At 41.6% G+C, this 17,715-nt stretch overlaps 1 protein-coding gene across 3 annotated transcripts in view; it reads right to left on the reverse strand.

The window, feature by feature from the left end:
* Positions 1 to 17,715, reverse strand: part of RNFT1 (ring finger protein, transmembrane 1) — an 81,549-nt gene that overhangs the window by 24,122 nt on the left and 39,712 nt on the right. For all 3 annotated transcript variants that reach the window (XM_056556693.1, XM_056556694.1, XM_056556691.1), the window contains 4 exons: positions 12,376 to 12,803; positions 5,849 to 5,925; positions 2,009 to 2,109; positions 639 to 792 (listed from right to left, as the gene is read on the reverse strand). In XM_056556693.1, the coding sequence (XP_056412668.1) occupies positions 639 to 792; positions 2,009 to 2,109; positions 5,849 to 5,925; positions 12,376 to 12,754 (711 nt within the window). In that variant the 5' untranslated portion in view covers positions 12,755 to 12,803. The remainder of the gene's footprint in view (positions 1 to 638; positions 793 to 2,008; positions 2,110 to 5,848; positions 5,926 to 12,375; positions 12,804 to 17,715) is intronic.

Raw genomic sequence — 17,715 nt, forward strand, 5'->3', positions numbered from 1 at the left:
CGCACATTGCCGCTATCGGCGATGTGTGGTATTAGCCGCGGGTCCCGGCAGTTGATGAGCGCCGGGACTGACACGATGGGATGCGGGGACGCAGCGCGACCCCGCTTCATATCACGGGAGCCGGCGCAGGACGTAAATATACGTCCTGCGTCGTTAAGGGTTAAGTTACATAACAAAAAGACTCTTCTTGAACATAATTATTAGTTTGAAAGGTGGTGTTCTTAGAAGCTTAGATCAGCAAGGTCCCAATGTGTTAAAAAGTAACACTTAAGAGATTGCATTCTCACCTGAGACACAGAGGGCTCCTTGATACAATGATATGCCTAGGTCTAATCTGATACTAATGCCTATAGTCACAGCTACTAGTTGGGCCTCTGTACTTTACCTAGCACCGCAGCACATGCATCTATGTATCTGTGGTGGCCCCAGCAGTCTGTTGACATGCCGTTAATCTCTGTGGTGGGAAAACCCTTTTTACTCTACAGTAGAAGTCATACAATATACTTAGTAGGAAACACTAAGAAAAGTGCCAGCTTCAATACCTCTTAAATAATTTCCAATGCAATTAGAATACTATGTAGTTCTGCCTGATATGCTGTAACCATGACTGAGGCCCATCTAATACTGTAGTAGTTTACCTTGCATTTATGTGACATCATAACAGAAGGCACCAGGAGAATAAAGCACTTTAGGCCCATGAAGAAAAATTTCACAATAAAGTCTGTTATTCCTACAACCCACAAAGCATCCCAGAACTGCAAAGGTCCAAGAGATGGATTCATAAAAATCAAGCTATGAAAAAGAGAATGACATAGGTTAACATAGAAATATAACAAAATTGTTCCACTCTCAAGCTAAATGCTAAACATTTATTGTATTTAAACATCCCTAGAATCAAGAATTTGATATAAATCAATCAAGAAAGCAGAAATGGTAAGGATACCCTTTTAGCTTTCTCTTGTGGGTGTTAGGTGGGCACCATAACATGTCAGTGGCAGATCTCTGTTTGTGAAAAAAAATTGTGCAATTACAGCACTATATTAGAGCTTTTAATAAAATTCAAGCTGTCTGCTTGTTTCTCTAACATGTCTGGAGGTAGTAGGCATTGCTCATCCCCTGCACAATACCATACCTACAGTAAAATATGGTGGTGGCAGAAACATGGTGTGCGAGTGTTTTTTAATGGCTGGGAAAGAAAGACTGTTCAGGGTTGAGGAAAAAGCTGAATGGAGCTGAGCTGAAGTACAGGCATATTCTTAATAAAAACCTTATCCAAAGTGCTCTGGACCTTAGACTGGGACAAATGTTTACATCCAATAGGACAATGGGGGAAAACTGTGTAGAGAAAGAATAGACTAGTTGCGCATAGCAACCAATCAAATTGCTTCTTTCATTTTTAGAAAAGACTCAGACAACACAGGAATGGCTTAGGGTCAACTCCTTGAGTGGCCAATCCAGAGCCCTAACTTGAACCCAGTGGAACAGCTCTGAAAAGACCTAAAAATAACTGTCCACTGACTGTCCCCATTCAACCTGACAGAGCTTGAGAGGATCTGCAGAGAAGAATGGCAGCAATTTCCCAGCCCCCCCTTGTGCAATTCTTGTGGCATCATTCCAAAGAAGACTGGAGGCTGTAAATGCTGCCAGGGGCTTCAACTGAGTAGATGATCTGAATACTAATGTCAACAAAATATTTAAGTTTTTCCTTTTAAATTAGCAAAGATTTCTAATATCTTGTTATGGGGTATTAGGTGAAGAATGATGGAAGAAAACGTGATTTTTTTATATTTTAGTACAAGGCTTCAACACAACAAAATGTGACAAGAGTGAAAGGGTCTGCAGACTTTCCAAACACTATGCATATGACATGTTATAAAGGCTGATGTATGCCACTGTATGAAAGTCACAGTGTATATGATCTGAGTGGGGGGGGGGGGGGGGGGGCTACCTTACTGTTTTCTTGTGCCAACAATGGGTTCAGTATACATATACACAATTTAAGACATACCTGTAATAAAGTGCCTGAGATGAAAAGGTGTAATACAAAAGCAGTGAGCAGCCAGTCAAAAATACCAGGAGCCAAAAACACTGCAATTTAGAACTCTTATCCTATAAAACAATCATAAAAAATTATTAATGTAAGCAATCTTGCACAAATATTGTTCAAAGGCAAGTTTTGACAGTTTCTTCTATGAAAAAGCAAAACATATATTTGTAATAATATGTGTATGGGTATGAAAGCGTGAATGCCAACCAAAAATGTAGCTTTAACGGACATCTGTAGTGCAGTATAACTTATCCCCTATCCGGAGGATAAGTTATAGATCGCGTGGGGGGGGGGGGGGGGGGGGGGAGTTCCGAGCGCTGGGGCCCCCGGGGATCTCTGGAGACCAGAGAGATACATGGAAAGGGCGTGTCTGCCGCAGCTTTCTGCTAAGGACAAAACTGCAATTCCTGCAGACTGCTGCAGCCCCGTCAATCCCGGGGGGTCCCAGCACTCTGACCCCACTGCGATCTATAACTTATCCCCTATCCTTTGGATAGGTGATAAGTTATGTTGCGCTGGAGTACTCCTTTAAAGGGGTACTTCCATCACCAACATGTCTGTCATATCTACAGGACATACAATAAAGGTTTTGATACATGCAAGTATCTCAGTTCTAGGAAACACACCTAAGTGTAAATCTATTATTTCTTCTGGATTAATTATTTACTTGGATTTTTACCCAGAAATCCTGCTCTAAAAGTAATATGAACTGATGTATCACAGAGCTCAGCTTCTTTCTTTGTATCATATTCTGCCAGTACTATAGTACTCCCAGCACAATAGTAAGCAATCAAGTTACTACTCGGCTGCGTTTTTGTTTCAGTTTAAAAGGAGCACTTTGGTACATGAAAACTCATCCTCTAACCTAAGGATAAAGGATAAGTTTCAGATCCAGGGGGATCCGAGCAGTGGGATCCACAGGAAGGGGAAGTGTTCGACCACCGCACAAAGCTGCAGCTGACACGCCCCCTCAATACAACTATATGGGAGAGCCGAAGCACTGCATTTGGCAATCTCTGGCTCTCCCATAGCCCTGCATTGAGGGGGGGTGTCGGCCATAGCTTCGTGCGATGGTCGACACGCGCTATTTGGTGGGAGAGCTGGGACATCGTACGGGAGATTGCGGGGGGGGGGGGGGGGTACAATCTAAAACATATCCCCTATCCTTAGGATAGGGGATAAGTTTTCATATCCGGAGTATTGCTTCAATATATATATGATTTATACACTTGAAAAGGAAAAAAAAAATATACGTTAACGGATGCTATAACTGGATACGATTTTCCATTTAATTACATGGGGGGGGGGGGGGAGGACGGATTGCATTTTTTATTTTTTTTTTGCAGAGTGCAAAATTAAAATGTATTGTATGGGAAACTGTGAAAAAGGCAAAAACGCAGTGTGAACCTAGCCTTGCTCTTTGCTTAAACAACATTCACCTCTGCATAGGATTACTCTTGGGCCACCATTGATGAAAATTGGTAATGATAATTCCAGAAATATATAGATATATCTATTTATTTATATTTTTTGTTCTCCAAATCTCCTATTGAAACAGAGTGGTAACCTTTTTCATACAACTCCCACTTCCATCAATGCAATCCTTTATATTCCATCCTCAATGGCTGACAGAAGGCAACAAGCTTTTAACAAGAGTGTTGGCAAAGACAACTAAAAAACCTGGTCCATCTAGTTTGCCCTTTATTATTTTTATCTTAGGATAAATATGTTTAGATCAGGAAGTGGATTGGATAGTGGGTCAACATGCAGATTAGCCTGATTCTAACTAATTCGAAATAATCCAGAGCTTTCACACATAATCTGCAAATCCTTAGCAAGTGAACATTGTATCACATATTCTCTTTGATGCCTGTAAATACATGTTCCCACCCAAAACAATATTTTCCATCATCCACCCTACAAAGCTAGGATTTTTTATCCTACGTACTATTTAAAGTCACCAAAACCAGGACCTTTAAGTAGCCTGGTTCTACTGCTTCCGTTTAGTCATTCCGTTTTTTGCTATCTTAGTCTGAGACAGCTAATCTTCTTTCAAGACATTGGAGAACCCTCTGTATAAAATGTTCTGTTGAGAAACATTTTCAATTTTGCATTTTCGTTTATTTATTTTTTTCCCACCTAGCCTTCTAAGAGACATAACACTCTTATTTTTCCATCCACAGACCCATGGGAGGTTTTTTTTTTTTGCATGACCAATTGTACTTTGTAAGTACATCTTTCATTTTAACAAAAAAAAAAAAAAAAAAAAAATGTATAACGTCAAAACGTAAAACTAACATTACTTTTATCCTGTGGGTCAAAACATTGGTTAACATGCTTTTCTACTATTGTACTGTACTTACAAAATAAGTATGTTTAAAATTTCCCTATTCTGACCCCTGTAAGAGGCTATTTTTTGCAGTTTTGTAGTTTTTATTGGTACCATTTTACCAGTATATGACTTTTTGACCACTTTTGGACTATTTTTTTTACATTTATGCCATTCATAGTAAAGGATCATTAACATTATATTTTAATAGATATTTCCGGTTGATTCTGTTTTTTTTTTTTATTTGGGGGGGGGGGGGGGGGAGGCTTATAAAACTCTTAAAACCTTTTTTTTTTTTTTTTTACATTTTTTTTTATGTCCCCATTGGCGTAGCACTGATCAGTAATATCTGCGATGGTCCAGTAGGCAAACCATACAAATGGATCCAGGAAGAGCGGCACATAGCAGGTTAGGAGAGCTCCAGCTGTCGTCTGGACTCATTTGACCACTACAATCATGCTCCAGGTGGTCTGATTAGTCTCTCAAACCCCCCTTATACTTTAGATTCTTTGATCAGTATCAATCATATAATCAAGAGTGAGTGAGGTTTATTAAAGGAGAACTCCAGAATACAAAAATTGTCCTCCATACTGCCGGCAGTAAAAAAATAAACAGGTGCATACCTTCCTTCACTCCCCCGGTAGCCTGCTCCAGCCTCCGCTGTCATCCTCTTTCTGGTTGCCGGTGGTCAGCGAGTCATACTGCACTCAGCCAATCACCGGCCGCAGCAAAGTCCCGACTCGGCCGGCGATAGGCTGAGCGGCAGTGTGAGAACGCTTCAAGACACACAATTCTTCACTACATCGGCACCTGCTGCCGGGGCCGAAAACGTCACACACTGCCGCTCAGCCTATCGCAGGCAGAGTTGGGACTTTGCTGCGGCCGGTGATTGGCTGAGTGCAGTATGACTCACCGACCACCAGCAAGAGGATCGCGGCGGAGACCGGAGCAGGTTACCGGAGGCACCGGGGGAGCGAAGGAAGGTATGTATCTATTTATTTTTTTGCTGCCGGCAGTATGGGGGACAATTTTTGTATTCTGGAGTTCTCCTTAAAATCCACATGCCAAATACCTTTTGGCCCAAAACCTGGCATAAAAACCTTGTTGCCATATGTACACAATACAGCCATACGTGTCCTGTTCAGTGTAACTGCATGCACAATGTTCATGTTACATAACACCTAATGACATGTCACCAGTGGCAAGATTTAGTACACGCAGCTGCAGAGGTCAACTGTAAAATGTATAGTATAGCTATCTATAGGAGGCACTTTACGAAAGCTACATGGTTATAAGAACACTATAGTACATAAAAACCCTTTCCAAACTTTTGCATGCCTGTGTATCTAGAAGAAAAAAAAGCTGTTAGAAATTGAGCTAAAAAATAGCTCCTGTAAGTCTTAACTTTGTGTGTGCCTTTTGTGTTTGAAACCATTATTTATGGATACTGAATAGTGAACTTGCTTACTTACTTTTAGAAAAACCTGATTTACAATGCTTTTATTTGCATACAGAAATGTTGTTAGCAGGCCAATTCCAACAGTAATGCCTATTGAACAAAAAAAAATTAAAATAAATACAAGTAAACAAAATAAAACAAAAAGAAGCTATTGATATTTAAGGGTCCTATCAATTAAACAACAATTAAAACATAATAAATAAAATTCTGGAAGGCTTAAAACAGTTACGTCATGAATGGAAATTGATGTTTTTTGTTTAAATTTTGTTCCTATTAAACTAGAGCTTCCCTGTAATAAAAAGTATGTCAAACTACATTCAGGAAGTATTTTAGAGGCATACGTAATACCAGCATATATAGTAGTGTACTTTTGGCAGGACCCATAAGTATAATGGACCACAAAGAGCCTACTAGTGACTACATTTGGTCAATTTTGTAAACGCATACTTTTATTTTGCAGTACTCAAAAGTGCAGCAGACAACGTAAAACTAAAGTTATGTTTAGGGAAACATACTGAACAAGGACTATGTTTGGTCAATAAAATGGGTTGCAGTGATATACGTTGGCATACGTTTTTGCTGGTGTCCCAACGTATGACTCCAAAATACTCACTGAATATCAACCGAGCCTACTTTTACTATACAGTCATGGCCAAAGGTTTTGAGACTGACACATTTTGGTGTTCACAAACTTTGCTGCTGTAGTGAAAAGTTATCAGATGAATTGCAAAGTCATTCCTTTGCATGAAAAGCCCAACCTAATTTCCACTGAGGTTTAACCTTGCCACAAAATGACCTGCTAACATCATTTCAGTGATCTTCTCATTAGCTCAAGAGAAAGTGTTAAAGACAAGGCAGCTGGCATCACTCTGTCATGCTGACCAAATTATACAGAAAGAATGGTTACTATTAAAGGGGTTCTCCGATGAGTAGACATCTTATCTCCTATCCAATGGATAGGGGATAAGATGCCTGATCGCGGGAGTCCTGCCGCTGGGGACCCCCCGTGATCTTGCACGCGGCACCCTGTTTGTAATCAGTCCCCGGAGCGTGTTCGCTCCGGGTCTGATTATCGGCGACCACAGGGCCGACGGCGTGTGACGTCACACCTCCACCCTTGTGTGATGTCACGCTCCGACCCTCAATCCAAGCCTATGGGAGGGGGCGTGATAGCTGTCACGCACCCTCCCATAGGCTTGCATTGAGGGGCGGAGCATGACGTCACATACCGTCGGCCCAGTGGTCGCCGATAATCAGACCCGGAGCGAACACACTCCGGGGACTGATTACAAACAGGGTGCCGCGTGCAAGATCACGGTGGTCCCCAGCGGCGGGACTCCAGCGATCAGGCATCTTATCCCCTATCCTTTGGATAGGGGATAAGATGTCCAAGCACCGGAGAACCCCTTTAAAGAGGGATGGTGAAGACTTCACCTGAAATCATTGTCTTCTTCTGTTAAAGGCCAATGTGTTTTTTCAGTTTCCACTTACCCTTGCAGGTGAGTTTTCTTGTTATCTCTGGTCTCATGCTTGCTCTTTGTTTGTCTCGGTTTTCATTTCTTTGCACAAGTGTGTCCATGTAGTGTAGCATCTATTCCTGTTTTGCCTTTGTTTTAGAAAGCACAGCTCCCAGCATGCCTTGTAGCCCGTCTCCTCTTTCAGTGCTTTGCCCAACTTGTTTTGCATTGCCGCCCAGCCCTGTTTGGGGCTGGCATTTTTTTTCTCCTTCTCCTTTCTTCTAGCACACCCTTTCCCCCGTCCTGCTCATTAGTATACTTTGCGCACTGTCAGCTTCTCACCCCACAGTCCCCACATCAGGGAATAAATGAATTGTCATCCGCAGCGCGCTGTCCCCACATTGGGGAACTAATCATATGTAACCCGCGGGCGCTGCTCTGCTTACAATTCATTCATTCCCTGATGTGGGGATTGCGGGGTGAGAAGCTGACAGTGCGCCCGCAGGGCGAATCATGATAGCGCTACGGCTGACATGTTACTAATTCCTCCACCATGGGGACCGTGCACCCGCGGGGGGAATCATGATAGCCGATTCCCCTGATTCCTCCTGCGGGTGCACAGCCCCATGGCAGGGAAGGAGTTACATGTCAGCCGCAGCAATGATACAGGGTATTCAGTACACTGTGAGCCGGGCGCAGGGATGGCTGACAGCGGGAGGGGACATCCATCCTCCCTCAACAATTCAATGAGAATATTCATTACGGGGTGTGGAAAAGGGGCGAAACCATTGCAGGAGGAATAAAAAACAGCAACGCCTGCAGAACTGACGTCTTGTCCACAACAGTGAACAAACATGGCCGCAGGTGTGGACGGCAGTCAAAAGCAACCAGAAAAACTACTGAACTTCCGTCACAGAAAAGAGGTCAGTAAAAAAACAGACATGCTGTGGACAGATGTATAATATGTGAATTATAAAAGTGCTCAACTCACTACAAACACGCTAGATAACCATAAAGCTGTGGTACCGGAGTACCCCTTTAACCATAATTACCTTCAAGTTAGTATGTGTAGTCACTGTTTCTTTGCATCTAAAAGGCTTTACAGATAAAGACATTGATGCTCATAAGATTGCCCCTAAATCAATCATGAATCAGATTATCAAGAACTTAAGGAGAGAGGTTGAATTGCTATTAAGAAGGTATCAGGGCACCCAAGAAAGTCCAGCAAATGTCAGGACTGTCTCCTTAAGAGCATTGAACTAAGGGATGGATTCAACACCAGTACAGAGCTGCATGCAAAGTAAAGTTGAAGGGGTACTCTGCCCCAAGATATCTTATCCCCTATCCAAACTATAGGGGATAAGATGTCTGATCGCTGGGGGTTGCTGCTGGGACCATCCACAATCTCCAGCAAGGCACCGCAGTCATCCAGTGTACAATGCAAACTCCGTTCCGTGATGGCTAGTACATAGACATGAATGGAAGAACATGGCATGATGCCACAAACACAGAAGTCCCAGGCTTCCATGTTCGTAAACGCCTCAGCGCCAGGCCAGAAATCGCAGGGGGATTCCAGCAGCCGGACCTCCGCAATCAGACAGGTTATCCCCTATCCTTTAGATAGGAGATAACATGTCTAGGAGCGGAGTACCCCTTTAAGGCTTTTGGAGTCTGGCTTGTATTCAGGGCAGCAAAGAAGCCAATTCTCTCCAAGAAAAACCATAATGGAAAGCCTTACATTTTGCAGGAAATTCAGGAATTGGACTGCAGAAAGGTATTTTCTCTGATGAGGCCCCCTTCAGACTGTTTGACACATCTGGAAGAATGATCTTCATCCAAAAGTGGGCTTAATCACAATCTTACCCTAGAACACTGCCATACATAAATTATACAACCTAAAAACATTCTCCAAGGACCCAGGAGCAATCTGATGATTAACAATGCTTTTTCTAGCATGATGGAGCAAGGTCAGTGAACAAAATATTAAAAATAGGGTCCATAATGAGGAAAATTCCCAGATCTCAATCCTATTGAGAATCTGTAGTCAATGCTTAACCCCTTAAGGACCCGGGCTTTTTCCGTTTTTTCATTTTCAATTTTTCCTCCTTAACTTTAAAAAATCATAACTCTTAAAAATTTTCACCTAAAATTATATATAATGGCTTAATTTTTGCGTCACTAATTCTACTTTGTAATGACATTAGTCATTTTACCCAAAAATCTACGGTGAAACGGGAAAAAAAAATCAATGTGCGACAAAATTGCTGAAAAAACACTATTTTGTAAGTTTTGGGGGCTTCTATTTTTACGCAGTACATTTTTTGTCAAAAATTATACCTTATCTTTATTCTGTAGGTCCATACGGTTAAAATGATACCCTACTTGTATAGGTTTGAATTTGTATCACTTCCGAAAAAAATCATGAATACATGCAGGAAAATGTATACGTTTAAAATGGTCATCTTTTGACCCCTATAACTTTTTTATTTTTCTGTGTTCAGGGCGCTTTGAGGACTCATTGTTTGCGCCGTCATCTGAAGTTTTTAGTGGTACAATTTTTGTTCTGATCAGACTTTTTGATCACTTTTTATTCACTTTTTTGTGGTATAAAAAGTGATCAAAAATGCGCTATTTTGGACTTTGGAATTTTTTTGCGCGTACGCCATTGAACGAGCGGTTTAAAAAGCGGTATATTTTTATAAATCGGACATTTCCGCACGCGGCGATACCACTTATGTTTATTTTTATTATTATTTACATAATGTTTTTTTTATTTTTGGAAATGCCGGGTGATTTAAACTTTTATTAGGGGAAGGGATAATTGAAAGGGTTAATGATTTTTTTACACTTTTCTTATGCAACATTATAGCTCCCATAAGGGGCTATAACATTGCATTTACTGATCTTTTACACTGATTGATCCATCTCCATAGGAATGGATCAATCAGTGTTTTCGGCGATTGAATGCTCAAGCCTGGATCTCAGGCTTGAAGCATTCATTCGGCGATCGGACAGCACAGGAGAAGGTAAGAAGACCTCCTCCTGTGCTACAGCTGTTCGGGATGCCGCGATTATACCGCGGCGATCCCGAACAGCTCCCTGAGCTAGCCGGGCACTTTTACTTTCGTTTTTAGCCGCGCGGCTCAGCTTTGAGCGCGCGGCTAAAGGGTTAATAGCGCACGGCTCAGCGATCAGTGCCGCGCGCTATTAGAGGCGGGTCCCGGCTTCACTATGACGCCGGGCCCGCCGCGATATGATGCGGGGTCACCGTGTGACCCCGCATTATATCGCAGGACCGGGACCCATGACGTATGCATACGTCATGGGTCCTTAAGAGGTTAACAAGCAGGTGAACCAACAAAAATACAGAAATTGTGATGAACTCCAAGCACCAATCAGGCAAGAATGGGTTGCCATGAGTCGGGATTTGGCAATACTGTAAATATTGAGCCTTCGCATAAATGTGATATTTGTCAATTGTTATGAAAATTCAATATAGTTTCCTTAGAATATGTTGCCGAGGTCCTAATAAGAAGTCAACATATTTAAGGAAACTATTGAATTTCTCTAATAAAAAAAAAAACCTTTGAAGTGTACCTCAGTATACCATAGAAACATCTGACTAAATCATCTAAAAACACTAAAGCAGCAAACTTTGTGAAAACTGACCTTTGCATCACTTTTGGCCACCACAACTGTACATTAAATGACCAAATGTAGTAATACTGTACATGTGTAATTCAAATTAAATGCAGTCTATTCAATTTATAGACAACTTGAGTCCGCTTAAGTAAAATCAGTTGTTATGGACATCCATGATGTCCATATGTCCTTATATTTGTGAGACAACCCTTTTAACCCCTTAAGGACGCATCCCATTTGGGCCTTAAGGACTCAGACAATTTTATTTTTACGTTTTAGTTTTTTCCTCCTCGCCTTCAAAAAATCAACTCTTTTATATTTTCATCCACAGACTAGTATGAGGGCTTGTTTTTTGCACGACCAGTTGTCTGTTGTAATGCCATCACTCACTTTACCATAAAATGTATGGTGCAACCAAAAAAATACTATTTGTGTGGGGAAATTAAAAAGAAAACCCCAATTTTGCTAATTTTGGAAGGTTTCATTTTCACGTCGTACAATTTACAGTAAAAATGACGTGTTCTTTATTCTTTGGGTTAATACGATTAAAACGATACCCATGATAACACACTTTTTTTTACATTTACGCCGTTCACCGTACGGTATCATTAACATTTTATTTTAATAGTTCAGATATTTACGCACGCGGCGATACCAAATATGTATATAAAATATTTTTTTTAAACACTTTTTGGGGGTGAAATAGGGAAAATGGGACAATTTACATTTTTATTGGGGAGGGTTTTTTCACTTAATTTTTTTACTTTTATTTTTACACTTTAATAGTCCCCATAGGGGACTATTTATAGCAATCATTTGATTGCTAATACTGTTCAGTGCTATGTATAGGACATAGCACTGATCAGCTTTATCGGTCATCTTCTGCTCTGGTCTGCGGGAAGGCAGATCAGAGCAGAAGACGCCGGGAAGGCAGCGGAGCCAGGTGAGCGGACCTCCGTCTGCCATGCTGGATGATCGGATCGCTGCGGGCCATCCGATCATCCATTTTAATGACCACGATGCTGCAGATGCCATGATCTGAATTGATCACGGCATCTGAGGGGTTAATGGCAAACATCCGCGGGATCAGCAGCCAGGACCTGCCGCACATGATCCGGGCATTGCTCCGATGCTCGCGGTTATGATTAGGACGTAAACGTACGTCCTGGTGCTTTAAGTATCACCTCACCAGGAGGTACATTTACGTCCTGCGTCGTTAAGGGGTTAATTATTCTGCATACTAGACAAAATCCAGAGGCCAGTTGGCTAATAAAATACTAGTGAAGGATGAATATATCACTTTTCTGGGCCCATATAGAGCCCAATGATATTTCTTTTTTGAATTTGACAAATATTCATTCTATTGGTTTGAATTGTGAGGTTAACCATGAAATCGTATTTATGGGAAAACATTAATAATTACAATGTGAGTGAAAATTACCTGTTAGATGCTGAACAATGAGTTTGGCACTAAAGATTAATATATATGGAAAACTTTTATCCAACCACTTATAGACATGTAGGACCTCTGAGATACTGTTGCTATGTTCTCTTGCATCTGTGTTATTTGACTCATCTTGCCCGCCCGCACCATTGGTATTAGAGTGTGTATGACCAGGTCGATTCTGTAATCGTATGGTTGGTCTGGCATGTCTTGAGCCAGATCTTGTGTCACTTTCAGAATTTAATGAATGTACATTTATTGCTACATCTCTAGAGTTGCTGGACCCATCTGCAGGTAAACGGTTAGCAGGGAGAGAAAGGCTGGGCAAGCCATTCCCATTTCCTGTTGGATGGGTATGTCCAGAGCTTGTCTGCATGGCGAGAGTCCCCTTGTCTTCTATGTTGCAAGCCTCGCTGCTACATTTCCTGAAAAATAAAAATACATGAGAAAACATTACTTAACATAAAATATATACCGTATATAAACCAGCACATACACACAACAAAACCACCATCACTCAAAAGAAAATTACCACTAAATCTTTAATAAAAATATAACACTCCAACATTCCACATCAGTGTCTTTCTACAAATCAGTATAGCCAAATATACACTAACATTTCTCACCTAACCCTTAACAAGTGATAAACATGAAATAGTGGAATCTCTGCTTCCGGTTTGTCTTTTCCCAATAAAGGCTGGAAGATCAAAGGCCTGACAAGACCTTGGATCTTGGAATATTCAAACTTTTGAACACCTTGATGTCTCTTGGAGCCAAACTCCATTGTCTCCGATACAGGAACTACAGAATACAGAAAGCTTGTGTGGTTTAATAATACTTTTTCTCCCCACCAGGACATATGCAGTGTGGAACAGATGTAAGGACAAGTAGAATCACTTGTTTTTTTTCTGTCAGGTTTCCACTGGACAGAATAGGGAAGCATACTGCACTACTTTATCCAGCAACAAAAGTCTTTTTTTTAAGCTACTTTGACTTCATGTTTCCATACAAAGCAAATCACAATGGGGGAGATTTATCAAAACCTGTGGAGAGGCAAAGTTGACCAGTTGCCCTCAGCAACCAATCAGGTCGCTTCTTTCATTCTTAACAAGGCCTGTGAAAAATGAAAGAAGCAATCTGATTGGTTGCTATGGGCAACTGGTCAACTTTGCCTCTCCACAGGTTTTGATAAATCTCCCCCAATGAAGCAGTACTTGGTCATTGTTCTTGTAATGCCGAGTCCAGATGCAACTGCAACTTGCAGTGTTGATTCTGCACCTCAAATCAGCAGGATTAACAACAAAACCCAATTTAGGTTATGTTCAGACTACGGAATCTCCGCCCGCTGCTAGGACTGCACTGGCGGCAATACAGTTCACGCCTAATTCCACTGAAAGATGAACATATTAATTCTTTCAGCAGGTGAATTTTCCACCGCTGAAATTCCGAAGTGTTAATGGGTCAATGGAAGACCCGTTCACACCAATGCTAAAATAGTACAGCAGAATTCCACATGGAGATAATGTAGTGTGAACATACCTTTACAAGGACTGGAAAAGTCCCACAATCACAGCAATGGGTATCTTCACAGTAAATTTCACCCTTAGCAATGTATAGGGTGAAATACACAGCAATTCTGCTATAAAATGTATGCGGTAGTCACAAACTCAGAATATCCTGCTGCATTTAAAGCGCAACTGTCATGAACTTGGGGCTATATAACCTACACACAGCCTTTGTACTGTGTGCAGATTGTGTCTACAGTAGTGTATTTACCTTCGTTCTTTCTGCTTTTATCACCCCTAAAAACTTTTTTGATAGCAGCCGCACACAGTCTGATAGGCGTGGCGCAAGGTTCGCTATGACCTGCCGCCGCCATGCCTATCCCCAGCACGCTCTCTGCCTTTAGCACTGGTGGCGGGAGCGAGCACTTGCCAGGATAACACGCAGCGTCACGCACGGGGGATAAGCTAAGATGCGCATGCACTGGGACCTGTGTGTCAATCACACAGCGGTCCCAGCGCTGACGTACAGGGGATAGGCGTGTAGGCAGCAGGGCATAGCGAACCTTGCGCCACGACTATCCGACTGTGTGCGGCTGCTATCAAAAACGTTTGAGAGAACCAAGGTAAATACACTACTGTAGACACAATCTGCACACAGTACAAAGGCTGTGTGTAGGTTATATAGCCCCAATTCATGAACGTTGCGCTTTAAACCCAGTTGAAACACAAGGTGTGAATGAAGCAAGGGTATCCTTTTTACACTATTTTTGTATCCCCTGTTTTCAAAGAGCTGTAACATTTTATTTTTACCATCAATGTAGCTGAGGTAGGGCTTTTTTCAGAATTTTATAAGATTTTACCCTTTAAAGGGGTACTCCACCCCTAGACATCTTATTCCCTATCCAAGAATAGGGGATAAGATGTTTGATCTCTGCTGTGGTACCCCAGTCATCCGGATCCAGATCTGGATGACTGGTGATGCGGGACGGGAATCTTGTGACATCACGGCCACGCCCCCTCAATGCAAGTCTGTGGGAGGGGGCGTGAAGACAGTAACGTTACAAGCCTCCGACACTCTGAACGAACGGCGGGAGATAGCGGGGGTCCCCAGCGGCAGGACTCCCGCGATCAGACATCTTATCCCCGATCAATTGGATAGGGGATAAGATGTCTAGGGGAGGAGTATCCCTTGGTTTACCCGCACTAAACCCAATATATTATAATAATTGTTCTGCACTACATTTTATGGTAAAATGAAAGAGGTCTTTACAAAGTACATACAAAGGAGCAAAGAATTGAAGAGGAGAGCACCAGTGAAGTGCTTGACACCTGCGGGGTGCACACAGTAAAGCTGCAGTAACCGATAGTGACACGTAAAGAACAATAGCATGCACTCACAGATTGTGTCTAGATGTCCGGGATCCCGGGGGAGCATATGACAGAGGCCGGAAGAAGCACGCATAGCCTTGTGAAACGAACGACGTAGCCTCTGAGCACTTCGGTACCCCTCATATGCTCCCCTGGGATCCCGGACCGCTAGACACAATCTTTGCGGTGAGTGCATGCTATTGTTCTTTACGTGTCACTATAATTACAAAGTACAACTAGTCGCGTAAAAAACAAGACTTCATATAGGTCTGTAGGAAAAATAAAGAGTTAAAATAAGATTAAAAACAAAAACGCAAAAGTGAGAACTGGATGTGTCCTTAACCCCTTAAGGACCAGGCCATTTTACACCTTAGGACTCGGCCATTTTTTGCACATCTGACCACTGTCACTTTAAACATTAATAACTCTGGGATGCTTTTAGTTATTCTGATTCCGAGACAGTTTTTTCGTGACATATTCAACTTTAACATAGTGGTAAAATTTTGTGGTAACTTGCATCCTTTCTTGGTGAAAAATCCCCAAATTTGATGAAAAATTTGAAAATTTTGCATTTTTCTAACTTTGAAGCTCTCTGCTTGTAAGGAAAATGGATATTCCCCCCCAAAAAAAATTTATTCACATTTCCAATATGTCTACTTTATGTTTGAATCATAAAATTGACATGTTTTTACTTTTGGAAGACATCAGAGGGCTTCAAAGTTCAGCAGCAATTTTCCAATTTTTCACAAAATTTTCAAACTCACTATTTTTCAGGGACCAGTTCAGGTTTGAAGTGGATTTGAAGGGTCTTCATATTAGAAATACCCCACAAATGACCCCATTATAAAAACTGCAACCCCCAAAGTATTCAAAATGACATTCAGCAAAGTGAAGGAGAAAATTCACAATCTTAATTTTTTACACTCGCATGTTCTTGTAAACCCAATTTTTGAATTTTTACAAGGGGTAAAAGGAGAAAATGTATACTTATATTTGTAGCCCAATTTCTCTCAAGTAAGGACATACCTCATATGTCTATGTAAAGTGTTCGGTGGGCGCAGTAGAGGGCTCAGAAGCGAAGGAGCGACAAGGGGATTTTGGAGAGTACGTTTTTCAGAAATGGTTTTTGGGGGGGCATGTCGCATTTATGAAGCCCCTATGGTGCCTTAATACCCCACAGGGGTTTCACGACTTTTGCATATGTAAAAAAAAATATATATATATTTTTTTTCACTAAAATGTGTGTTTCCCCCCAAATTTCACATTTTTGCAAGGGCTAATAGCAGAAAATACCCCCCAAAATTTGTAACCCCATCTCTTCTGAGTATGGAGGTACCCCATAAGTTGACCTGAAGTGCACTATGGGCAAACTACAATGCTCAGAAGAGGAGGAGCACCATTGAGCTTTTGGAAAGAGATTCGTTTGGAATGGTAGTCAGAGGCCATGTGCATTTACAAAGCCCCCCGTGGTGCCAGAACAGTGGAACACCCCCCCCCCCCCACGTGACCCTATTTTGGAAACTACACCCCTCACAGAATTTAATAAGTGGTGCAGTGAGCATTTACACCCCACTGGCGTTTGACAGATCTTTGGAACAGTGGGCTGTGCAAATGGAAAATTTAATTTTTCATTTTCACGGATCACTGTTCCAAAAATCAGTCAGACACCTGTGGGGCCTAAATGCTCACTGTACCCCTTATTACATTACATGAGGGGTGTAGTTTCCAAAATGGGGTCACATGTTGGAGGGTCCATTGTTCTGGTACCATGGGGGCTTTGTAAACACAAGTGGCCTTCAATTCCGGACAAATTTTCTCTTCAAAATCTCAATGGCGCTCCTTATCTTCTAAGCATTGTATTGCACCCATAGAGCACTTTACATCCACATATGGGGTATGTTCTTACTCAGAAGAAATGGGGTTACAAATTTTGGGGGGCTTTTTTCCTATTTTCCCTTGTGAAAATGAAAAATTTAGGGTGACACCAGCATTTTAGTGAAAAAAAAAAATTTTTCTTCATTTTCCCATCCAACTTTAATGAAAATTCGTCAAACACCTGTGGGGTGTTAAGGCTCACTATACCCCTTGTTACGTTCCGTGAGGGGTGTTATTTCCAAAATAGGGTCACATGTGGGTATTTATTTTTTTGGGTTTATGTCAGAACCGCTGTAAAATCAGCCACCCCTGTGCAAATCACCAATTTAGGCCTCAAATGTACATAGTGCGCTCTCACTCCTGAGCCTTGTTGTGCGTCCACAGAACATTTTACGCCCACATATGGGGTATTTCCGTACTCAGGAGAAATTGTGTTACAAATTTTGGGGGTCTTTTTTTCCCCTTTTACCTCTCGTGAAAATAAAAACTAAAAGGACAACACCAGCATGTTAGTGTAAAGAAAAATTTTTTTTTTTTTTTTTACACTAAACAGGCTGGTGTAGACCCCAACTTTTCTTTTTCATAAGAG

This window comes from Hyla sarda, chromosome 2, assembly GCF_029499605.1.
Source record: "Hyla sarda isolate aHylSar1 chromosome 2, aHylSar1.hap1, whole genome shotgun sequence".
NCBI lineage: Eukaryota > Metazoa > Chordata > Amphibia > Anura > Hylidae > Hyla > Hyla sarda.